The sequence below is a fragment of the Triturus cristatus genome, chromosome 2_1, assembly GCF_964204655.1.
Source record: "Triturus cristatus chromosome 2_1, aTriCri1.1, whole genome shotgun sequence".
In the NCBI taxonomy this organism is placed as follows: domain Eukaryota; kingdom Metazoa; phylum Chordata; class Amphibia; order Caudata; family Salamandridae; genus Triturus; species Triturus cristatus.
In genome coordinates this window covers 566,621,274-566,633,831 of record NC_140581.1, presented here as the reverse complement: position 1 = coordinate 566,633,831, position 12,558 = coordinate 566,621,274, and the positions used below count along the sequence as shown (strand labels likewise).

The following is a 12,558-nucleotide window of genomic DNA, read 5'->3' as shown; positions in this document are numbered from 1 at the left end:
AAGAGGTCCTGTCTCCCTCCTTTATCATTTCCTTGTCTGAGTCTACGCCCACCAGGCACAGAACTGAAGGGAATACACTTTACTGCATCTGCCCTCCATTTTGTGCCATGTTGAAACCAGGGGCTATCCAAAATGGATCCCACTGGTCACAGCAATCATACTCACAAGGAGTCTCACAGTGAACCATATGCCACACATCTACTATTCACACTGCACTCAACAAACACACATGACATGTCGGCGTATCAAGAATCAGTTTAGAATCAGGTTAGTCAACAGGTACTCAGGGACTAGAAGCTTTGAAGAATGGGTTTGTAGAAGTTTCAATGGGGGAGGGAGGGACACAAGACTGCCAATGTCATGAGAATGCATACTTCTTCACTTCCTTGGTTAAGGGAATTTACAAGTCAGGAGGGGTAGAACCCTAGCTTTGTGCCTGGCAATGTGTTGTGTGGATGCATTGATTTTTCGGATCCTCACTATGGTTTGCTTCTGTTTTGTATCCTGCACCATTTGTTGTTTTCTCCTTCTTGTTTCCCTTGGTCCCGTTGTTAGTCCGTTGTTAGTCTGCCCTTAGGTATTTGTCTGTTCAATCCCTTTTCTTGTAAAGTCTTACCTGTGTGTGTGTCCAGCAGTGTCCCAGGGTCTCTGCTGGATTCCTGGTTGGCTTTAGGCTCATCATTGCATCTTCCACTGCTGGAATCTGTACACCTTGTTTCAGCTGATATCTGTATGCTGCATCCAGGTTTTGTTTGCACTGACCTTCTGACTTGTGTCTTACAGCTTGTTAGATCGATCCAAGTTTCACAGCAACAGAAGAAGTCACAGACACACAGCACCAGTCCTGGATTTCTCCTTTACAACCTTTCTCTGTTCCTCCCCCAGTTTCTGTGTCTAGTAGTACTTATAGATCCGTTTACCAGTAAAGGCATTCCTGCAGACCCACAACATCCCAGGGAAACGTAACACTAGTGAGTTAGGAGACTGCACTCCTATAAGTCAGATAAAAAGTGTCTGCCCAAAACAATAAATCCTCAATAATCAGTCTGTTGCCAATGCCACTGTATGTCATCCACCCAAGACATGGACACTAGTTTACTGCTACAAAGAGTATGCTTGGTACAACACTGGCTTTACCATGGAAACCCTGGGCCTCAGCACACACACTATATTAGCATGCTGCTTGGCCAAACAAAAAGGATATCAGATTCATATGTAGTCGGCATTTAGTGCATGGGCTCACACCTGCATACCATCCAGGGAACATCCCTGTCCCAATAATGCTTGATGTGTTCATCAATAATCTGTGGGCAGACCCCAGCATGCCAATGCTGTGTAAAAGTATTCATCTGGCTAGAAGAAATCAAAGTATCAATGGATAAACAAATTTATGATAGCAAATAAGTTAACTAAGGTAATCCTTGTCATGAAAAAATGTGCATCAAAGGAGATAGACTGTAATCAAAATGGAGAAATGTGTTAGATTTTTAAATGACATGCTGTTGTGGAGTACTTTTAAAACAGATTTACGCACATTTAAAGGTAGGCTGGTGCAAATAAATGTGAGCTAAATTAGACATCATTCCAATTTTACAGGGTCCATTTCAAATATGGTATTTTATTGTACAGACTAGATTTTGAAACAATGATTTGTGCATTGAACTTTGCTGCTCTTAGATTAATTTCTCAGTCACTCATGCTTTCTCAGCATACTTACATCTGCTGGCTTCCCCACTTCTGCACCACCTTGAGTTGTATTTTCCAAGATTCTGAGCAAATAAGTCTCTGCTTCTTCTGGAGTTTCATCACTAATTATATTTAGAATAATGGGTGCCTGCATCTCCCCTTGAGCAAAATGTAGGACTCCAGATGCAGGCCAGAGGTCCGTCGTGACCGGCAAGGGGTCCGAGCTGTTGCGTGTTATAATCCAGTTTACAGACACATTCCCGTGTGTTCCACCATTTCGTACAACTGTGATTCCTTCAACTCTACAGTCGGGAACGAAAACAATAAACACAATACTATTATGTGCTCAATCAACAGCCTCATTTAGTTAGACCTTTTTTGAAACATAGTGTAGTAGTGTTCCCTTCGAACACTACCAACAGACAACAAGTACAAGCAAGAAAGAAACAGCCTCCAGAACAACAACTCTGGATTCATGTGTCTTCAGAACATTACATCACAGTACAGTCCACCTACCTCTCAGAACTCCGCACCCATCACACAGATTCAATATCCAATTGTATCTTTGCCTTCAACTCAATACAGCCTTCGTTGAGTTAGGCTTGGTATGTGCTATAAAAACACCTCATAAGTACACACATACTACATAACCTCCACAGCTGAGATCAACCTCCTGCCTTTTATACCACCTTACCTAGTAGCCCATTCTAATGTAACACTTCGTTACTTTTTCTGTTGCTTTGAAAAAAACGTTGATAGAGGAGTGGAATAAGGTCACCTTGCATGGACAATGAGTAAATCTTTTAAGCACTAACTCCAAATGTGTACCAGACAAATATAGTTTTCAACTACATGATTAATGAAACACTTCGGTTCTCAATTCAGTGCCCTTTGGAGTGTCTGTGGAGGTCACTACTTCTGCATATCAGCTCTTGGAACATCCAACAGTGGATACACTGTTCACAGATTTTCATCTGAATCTGTTTACTAGGCGAAATGTGCAGTAAAACTCCAAAGGAATAAGGTCAGGACCCGCAGCCTTCCCACTAGCCAGTGAATTCATTGCTGAAACCACTTCATCCCATTGAATTGGGGCCTCCAGGACCATATTCTGATGGTCCAGAATTTTAACTGTGTCTAGACCCTCAATAAAGACAGCAAATTCACGATCCAGTGTATGCGGAATAGCATCCTCAGTGTATAAGGAGCGTTAGAATTCGGAAAAAACTGATAGGACCCCTTCAGGGGTCTCATGAGTGACCCCCAAAGGATCCTGAATCCTGGTAATACGGTTGGCTAACCCACGCTGTTGAAGCCGTTTGGCAAGAACCCGCCCAGACTTCTCCCCATACTCGAACATTGTTGAGCGGAACTGCAGGCATTTGGCCGCCAGGTCCTGCCCAAAAAACTCCTGCACTGAAACTTTGATGCGTGCTACCTGAGTTTGAATTGGGGTTATGGCCCCTCCCTCCCTAATTGTAGTGGTGAGCAAGATTTCAGCTCTGCGTAATTCATCAAGCCGCTCCTTGATTTGGTCTTTTCTTTTGCACCAGAAATAAACTGAAAAGTTTACAATATCCGCAGCCACAGATTTATTCCTGATGTGAAGTAATATGTAACCTCATGTGTCCACCAGTGATCAAAAGTGTTGCGATATATGTTTATTTCTAGAGTGCTGGTGCTAGAATTTATGTGATCCAATTGAATGTCACCCGGATACTGCATGTGCACTTTATTGCGATAGCTAGGATGGTTTTTGAACATAGGCGGAGCAGAAATCCATAAATTGGATGTTTGAAATTCGAATTATTTGCCTCTATCAGGATTTTCCAGATTGTATGCACTTTCTCATGTTTTTCCTTTTCAGACTTGAGGAGATACTGCCACAGAATGGTGGACATGCCAAAAAGGAATCATCAAGTTGGTTAATATCACAATGACCAGTGAGGAAATCATAAGTAGAAGTCGCCTGACCCTTGGAAGCTAGTATTACGGAATCAGTTTGTAGGTGATATATTCTTGTTTTGCGTAGCTATGTTTTCCCCCCAAAATTCTTGCCCACTCAAATGTAAAAGTTTTTAAGAAAGTGAATTCCAGTGATAGGATGCAAAAACTCATCCCACATGCTTTTAGGTTTACGGTACATCCAATGTCCACCAAGTTCTTACAGTAATGTGGCTTTAGCTATCTAAATGCCATAATAGTGTTTTTATCCATGCTGTGGTTAATTTAGTGAGACTCTGTGTGTAGTGTCAGTATGATTGCTGTGACTAGAAGGATCCATTTTAAATGGCCTGTGTTTCCACATAGCAAATAATGAAGTGTGGGTGTGGCTTACCCAGACAATTGAAGTGCATTGCCTGCATCACTGAGACTGAAGTAAAAAAGGATGGAGAGAGAGCCTTTAAGACATTTCAGGAGATCCTTTTCGCAAGTGGTTGCTGAATAATCCATTATTAGCACTGCTATTTGGCGGGTGATAGGGGAAAGGGGGCACAACAGACATGTTGCTAAAGGTGATAACATTTCTAGGCAGATCCTGCCTTTTTATCTATCCCTTATTGCCACTTCAGGAAGGCTCATGACAGGCAAATGCAGAGTTCACATGTTTCAATGTGCCCTTGGTTTGGATACTTCTCTTTAGCACCAGTATCATCACTACCAGCCTTGAGAGTCATTACCTTGTACCTAGACTATATCTACACTACTGCTAGAAATTTATATTTGAAAGGAAACCACCCCAATACAGTTCCAGAACTATAGACAGTTGACCAACATACCCTGTCTGGAAAATGAGTATTAAAGTGATAACCATGCCATACTACTTTCTTTCAGTTCAGAGTTCTTTCTGATTATGAGAGCAAGTGCTCCACAAACTATTTAAAAACTGCGGTGCAGCATGGGCTGGGGTCTGTTTCATACCCAGCCTCCCAGAGATAAGGAGACATCACCTAAAGTCTGTGCAACTTGTGGGGAATCAGGTCTGCCTTATGCGTAAAAACATGCCTCTCTGCTCAGAGAGGGAAGGAGAGTGCCTGGTCCTTCAGGAGGACAGACTGGAGAAAGTGAAACTCAGACATGCTCCCATTGTCGGGAACACCGCTAAGAAACCGACTTGTGAATGGCAGTACCCCTGGCTAACCCTCAAGATGAATGAGGGTACCATGCTCACCGTTTGTGGTTCATTTGGTGACTATGTCAAGCAATAATCATCATAATCAGTAAGCAGTTGGGCATCTCTGAAATGTCGCCTCAGATGAATGGTGTGATCGAAAACCAAGGAGGCTGCAACATCCCCAAAAGTCAGCAACTGCCCTGGAAAAAGCAAATGCTGGTCTCAGGCCTGCTGTGCCATAGTTCTAATGAGACCAAATGGCAAGGCCTCCTACTCGACCAAGTTCCAGCTATCAGAGTACTTTAGCGTGTGAATACAAAGAACCTGGGCAGACTGCTGATGCAGCTTGCTGCACATAATGTCCCATGTGACCTGAGAGTCAGGGCCACCTCTGCAACCCTGTTGACTCTGTAGGAGGACTTTACAGTGTGATTGCGAGGACCACAGATGACCACCACATGCCGAACTGTGTTTCGCTAAGATAGGCAATGTGACAGGGCCTGGAAAAATTAGAGACTTTATTTTGCTCTAGAACTACAAACTGAAACATTGGCCCACCCAAACTCCTAGCAATATATGAAGCTGAACATACCTATTGGTAGCTGCACTGGCTGATTGATTTTATAACCAGCGCAGAGTAATGCATATGAGTCGATTCTCACCGGATATTCACTTTAAGCAGGCGTTCTGTAAAGGCGGGCGGTAACTGCAGGATTGGCAGGATAATACTATACTAGGGTGGGGATAACATCCTCATCAGAGTTCTGGGTAGGTGTAAGCCCTGATGTATTGATCTTGCCCGTAACAAGTAGAAGAACGCTGTATACCTGAACCCCAAAGCTACATGTAGTATTACGTTTTGCTGTTTTACGAGAGAAGTACTGGATTGAACAGCTTTAATAGTGTCTGTAGGTTCATTGGTGAAATCTGAGTTCTTGCCCCCTCGCACATTTCTTTCTTGGGAAGCCTTTAGCTACTCTCTCTCACTAGAGGGAGAATCAAAACAGGAAGGAGTTAATTGGCCTAGTGTGCAATAGAACAGACCCCATTACACCAAGCGCAAATTACCTCAACCACCACGGTTGGGACCCATTAGCCCATGTTTGCTCTGTGGCCCCAGTACGTGGTCTGGCAATTGACATGCAAAAAAAAACTGGAGAAATGATGTTACCAATATTCATAAAGAAATGGCGACATCATAGAGAAGGGCATAATTTCTTCCACAAATCTGTTGTTTCATTCATTTTTTAGAACCTGTAGGTCACAATTCACAGTCAGATTATGGAAGGACCAGGCCATGAGTACAGCTGCTGTGTTGGAATTGGAAATCCTGCAATGAATATTATAACAAAGCGCAGATGCTTAGCTGAAGTGGCAGCCAGGCATGGGCCAAAATTCAGGCATCTCGGAAAGTATTGCCAAATGTTGGCTCTACTTCACTTATACACCATATTCCATAATGAGATACAAGGCATGCACTTCTAAGTTCCTACTTGTTCTCCTCTAAAAAAATTGAAAATTGTGAATTTTATGTTTTTCCTGTCGGATATGAAAATGATACATCAGCACATGCCATTAATTGATGTGTTGTTTTGTCTTGATCTTTAAACTGAGATGATATGATCAGGTACCTATATCAGGCTAAACAACGTTTAGCTCAGGGGAAAAGGGTTAAAAATAATCTATGCATTGACTTTTGCTGCCCCAGGTCTAACTTGGTTGGCCTCCTCCCCGGAGTGTATTAATGGAATCCAATGGAGAGAAAAGAGAGATTGCCCTTTTTAATTCAAATTTACTCTTTGCTGGAACAAATTTATGTATCAATGCTCTTCTCTATTCTGTTCTCCTACCTCATTGCAGCCGCAAGTCAAATGCTTTAGAGTGTTTCTTATTCAAAAAGCTTGAGTTTTTAAGAGTACATGCTACCAACTGAGACTACTTTTTCTGATTTTCTCATTGTCCACACAGTGCACAATAAGGCAGCAAACCTACTCCAAGCAGTCCCCTCAAATGCCATCTAAGTCTTTCTAACTGCCTCAGTTTGCTCTTGGTTACTGCAAAAAAGAGCCTCAAAATATCAAGAATTGAGAGAGTAACCTTCCACTTTACTTCATAATGGAAAAAGTGAGATTATCTGGCATGATGGATCATTGGAATAAATACTTGCTCCTGACATCTCCTATGATCTTGAGGCCAAGAGATTGAATACTGGCAACACCAACTTAATCGGTCACCCTATTGACGAATGGAAATTCCTGTTATTTAAAGTGCATAGAAATGGAAATATTGTGGTGTGAAACAATAAACATTCATAACCAAAGTCAATCGGCCTTGCTTTGCCACTGAGGTTGTATGTCAAAATATTGAACATAACAATATTGTGCTACAAAAATCTTGTAGATGAAAAACTACTAAAATATTGTGAAGGTTAATATATACTAACTAAGTATAGACTTACTAAAATGCCAGCATTTGTACAGCGCACAGCTACCTCCAGAGAGGTGTCCCGGCGCTGAGGGCCATCGGGAAGATTAAGCAAGCTATTGCCCAGAGTCACATGGTGCTGGGCTAACCTGCCGCCGGGGACCGAACCGTGAACACGGTGGTCTGGAGTCAGGCACCCTGGCCGCTGCGCCACACCTCTTCCTCTATTATTAATTCCACATCCACGTACTCTGAAAATACTTATATATATAGTTGAGGTAAATATCTATTGAGTTAAGTACTTACCCTTATGATATTTGTGTAGTTGATATAGTTGCTAAGATTCCCTTGCATTGATATTTCTTTAAAAAGATATTTGAAGCTCGATATTCGGTAATATATCGTCAATGTTTACTGCAAGTATTGGCTTTGCCAATGCTTGTAGAATTGTGGCACAAGAATTGCCAAAGACAAAAGCGCACAGGCATCTTCGAATGTCATTTTGTATATTTCTATGATGGTTTTTATGTTGCATCTAGATGCAACGTGATGGCCATCTTGGAAACATATAGCAAGTATACAATCGAACATTGTTATGTATGGCTCTCATAGAGAGCCAGCAACATGAATACTGGATTCTGTATCATATTGTTCATTCCTACTATGTCACATAAGTTAAACACAAAAGATGTTTCACACATCCATTACATTTGAATGGGCAAAGTTTCTGGGCTACAAAGAGCATAACATTGGTGGGGAAGAGGAGTAATAGTGCAGAAGGGGACTGGAGGTGAGGTCTTATACATGTATTTGAGTAGGGATAGAACTAAAGAGAGGGTGGCAAGGTGTGTGGCAGGACACCAGGTTGTTTTTCCAATTTGGGTTAGGGAGAGGGAATAAATATAGAGGGTAGCGGGTGTAGGTGGCAGAAATTCCGGTAAAACCTTTTTTTTCTTTTGGTTGTGGGAGTGAAAGGGAACTGGAAAGAGGGTTGTGTGGGTTTGTGGCTGGTATCTGATGAGGGAGGGCAGCAGGAGGACAGAACCTATTACTTTTTTGGAGGGTGGAGTGACAGGATGGCCATATAGTGAGGGGAGTTGGTAGCAAGACATTAAGGTTGACCTAGGGCTGGGGCTGGGGCTGCAGTCAAAGCACACTTTTGTACTGCTCTTCATGAATCATTTATTCCTATACAGCTGATGACAATAGGATGGGCCATGCATACTATAAAATTAAAGATATGTAACTGTGAAAAAGGAGATGTTTTCATCGCATGGTTTTAAGTGAAATCTGAGACAACTTGAGATTTGCTTTCGTTGTCTATTTGATGTCACTCAGAATCAATCTGTGAAACACATCCATTGTTTACAGATACCCATATATACGTCTATACTATATCAAGATAGCCACCATAATGTGTCTAGCTGCAGTATGAAGGAAATCTTATAAGTATCACAAAAAATATAATTCCAAGATGGTCGCACTCCGCTACTGGCTATAAAAATGGTTGCAGCACAATTCTACAACTATTGTCACAGCCTATAGCAGCAGCGGCAGGTGGCAGGCAGTGAGCAGAAGAAAGAGTGAGGCAAGTGAGGAGCTAGAGAGAGAGGCACTGAACAATACCAAGATGAATGGGGAAGTAGTGTGGAAGGGGATGGAGAGACAGGGTAGGATAGGGACAGCAAGAGAAATAGGAAGGAGAAGAGCATGTATGCCCATTGAGCGCTAATGTTAAAATGCCATAGAAACCTACAAAAAACATTAGCTCTCTGATGTCAGTAGTGGAAGCATATATTGAACCAATCCACAAATATGATGAAACCTACATCCTATGTCTTGCAAGATACAACATGCCTTCAAGACCTAAACATGCTAAAACTGCCATAGGAGAGCAGTGTTTCTTGTCTCCCGTAATCTGAATCTTACTTCTTGGTACACTTGTAATTAGTCTTTGGGTGGATCCCCGACAACCATCACCCAGGAAAAACACAGAGGAAGTGCACTTTTCACTAGGAGATTCAAGAGAAACTTTCGATTGACAGTAAAGATCTTGCGGTGGCCATGCATTGCGTAATAAATCAAATGGAACTGATCTGGCATTGGGTTGTCATGTACATGCATGGAAACGATTTTGGAACAGGACATATACGCAGAGGCACCCGGGCTGCAGTCAGCCAAAATGCATAGATTAATGAATTGGCTTTAACGCCATAGCATAAACTTTTAATGCTGCTCTAATGTATGAAGGAGTACATATTTACAGAAGAAATACACGTCTAAACACAAAAAAGGATGAAATACTAGCGGAAGATTTGCATGACTTGAAGAAACTGGTGCATGATTATTTCTACCCTCCACAAACTAGGCCACCTTGAAATACCACAGGGTTTTATACACCCAAGAATGTATGTGTTTGTTGGATGTTGACAGTGCATCACCTTACTTTTACTATGTGTAATGACTGCTTTGTTTTCAATAGAAATTTTGTTAGACGTGTCCATGCACGTTTTGGTTTTATGTATCTAGACAAATGTAATGAGTACATTTGTTTTGCTTACAGTTTCAAAATATTTCTTAAACAATGAATGTTTTATACAATTAATAAACATTGATAAAATACTTACTCTAAACATATAGTAGTATACCATCAGGGACTGATTCTTTGTCATTAAAAATGGTTCAAGTTGAGTACGGTACAATCTTCAGTGAATTCAGTTCATATTTTTTTTCTTTACGTTTGGTGTCTATAAGTCTAGTACTTATTATCTATTCCTTTACATTGGTCCAACTACTGCTAATCTGATTATAATTTCTCAGAGTTTCGTTTAAACATATTTTAATGTATTGACTGTAAGCTTTAACCTTATCTCTATTATCCCATTAGGCCAACCATTAGTCACAACTTCTTCTTTAATTCACCTGGCAAACATTTGCTCGCCAGCTGGTTTTCTGGCTCAATACAGCATTCAGTTCATGCTTTTTTTTCCCAACAAGCACATGTAAACCTACAACTGTTGGATGCCTGCAGATTGAGTGTCCAGTTGTTGTAAAACACTTAATAACTATTTCTGACTCTGATCGCAACTACATTTTTGCTGACGGTCACCTAATAATTTTTCTTATAATATAAATGCCTCCGCATTCCATATAGTTTCACACAGCACTACAAAGTTCTTGTTTATTTCAATGACTTAAAGCAACTCCTTCTCTACACTTTAATAGGACGACTTCCCTTACAATAAAAAATGAAATTGACATTGACACTTTATCTCACCATTACCCTTCTGAAGTTCTAGCTTTGATGCGATGGTACAGCATACAATGGTATAGCATTATGAAGTCATTTGCCGTACAAAAAGGCAGCTGCACAATCTTTCAGAGAATTGACCTTTCCATGTTTTGTACACCAATCAAGTTTAACCAAATACATATTGAAAGTAAAATTAAAACGTTGTTTTTAACATAGGAGTATTACAGTCCTCAAAAGATGGCTGAATACATAAACAAAGTGAAGCAAGCTGTTTTCTGACCCCCTGAAATAACTTTCGTTGCTGTGGTTACGCTTTATATGGCATCTAACACATAGTGTACAAAAATCTGAAAGACATGTCGAGGGAGAAAAAGAGTGATGTTTCACTGCATTTTAACATCCCTAACTTTATCATCTTATAATGTCACAAATATTAAAAAACTAAAATGTTACTGGTGCAGCAGTATTGGTTACGCTTTGCAGTGCCATTGTGAAAGCTTCTTGTTTGTGTTCTAGAACCCTCCCTCATTATTTCATTACAATGAAATTATACACATTATCATGACATAAAAATTCCGGAATTCGATATATTGAAAATAAATCACATATTCTGCTGGGCATCACACTGTCACTAAGTTTCAAAAACATACCTTGTGGTGAGGTCTTCATTGATGATCACTGCCTGAGCAAAAAGCACACTGTTGATGGACAGCACTCCGTAGGGTTTGTCATTCGGTTCAATAGTTACCAGGACAACTCGTGGACTTTGTAAAACTGCATCACCCAACAGAGACTCCTCAAGCAGCATTACCTGAAAGGACTCAGCAATTTCTGGGATGGCATCATCCAGGATTCGAAATCTAATAGATGCTTCATAGACTTTAGGTGGAAAAACAATTGTTCTGTTTGGCTGAAGATCCACAAAGTCAGAGTCAAGCCGCGCATGCGCTGTAGAATTTCCCATTAAGATGCTGTAACGGATCGAGACTTCAGAGCTATCAGACCCAATATTGGAATCACCATTGATCTTCCCACGAACTACTTGGATAAAAAGTATGGTGTCCGTTTCAGGCACCATGTAAGCACTCTGTGTAAATCGCACCGGGCTGTCATTTTTAGTAATGTTAATCTGAAAACTACTTCTTGTGGTGTTTATTTCAGCACCTCCCATCACATTTTTCAAACGCACAGTATATATTTCATCATTTTCAGGTATCTATAAAAAAATGAAAACACATACAAGGGTAAATTGATATCCATGATGACATGAGAATCAAGTAAGTACTCTGTAATTTTTTGCATTTCATCATTCTTATAGAGAAGTTTTACCACTGGTGTGATCCAGCGGCAAAACATACCACAATAAAAAACACTCATAAACTGCACTAACCAACTGCTGTTCCCAAAGAGATTAAAATGTACAGCATTTTCATATAGACCAGAAGTACAAGGTGTTGCTCTTTAATCACTCCTATACAGCATCAAAATAAAAAATATCCAAACACCACCTCAACCTCAGTACAATACACCTTATTAAATCAGGCATTTGCTCAAAACCTCCTAATAGATCTGTCAGAAGAACCCCAAAGATAATTCACCTGCAGCTATGGGCTCAGGCAGCATTGACAGTTTCAGTGAATTAAACAACTTTAACACTTTAGTGTCTCAATACCTAAGACACTCAAAAAAGAACTACATGCCAAGCAGCCCCTATAAATCATGTACCCACGAAAGCTAGTCTGCATACCCAATTTCATATCCAGGATGTAACTCATACAGCTTTCAAAGTCGGTCAGAGCATGTAAATGGTGCCCTCAATACTCTTCAGAAAAATACATCTGCGCTTATGTAGACACAACAAAGCAAAGAGAGATGGGGAGACTGGCAATGGAAAACAGAACCGGGCGAAGAGCGGCATACAACAGTATAAACAAGTAGATTCTTCTTTTATATTGAAAACTTTTTCTACTTGTGTAGCATTGTAAAACTTGGAATGTGTGAACTGGGTATGGTGGTGAGCAGTTAAGTTGGCAACTTTGGCTTTTGGTGACTTTGGTTCTAGTCCTGAAGCAATGGGAGC

General features: G+C 40.8%; 1 protein-coding gene across 1 annotated transcript in view; it reads right to left on the bottom strand.

The window, feature by feature from the left end:
• ADGRV1 (adhesion G protein-coupled receptor V1) overlaps nt 1-12,558 on the bottom strand; it is a 1,990,932-nt gene that overhangs the window by 1,768,792 nt on the left and 209,582 nt on the right. Inside the window, exons 7-8 of the mRNA XM_085632468.1 lie at nt 11,129-11,694; nt 1,718-1,988 (exon numbers count right to left, since the gene is read on the bottom strand). Of these exons, the coding sequence (XP_085488594.1) occupies nt 1,718-1,988; nt 11,129-11,694 (837 nt within the window). The remainder of the gene's footprint in view (nt 1-1,717; nt 1,989-11,128; nt 11,695-12,558) is intronic.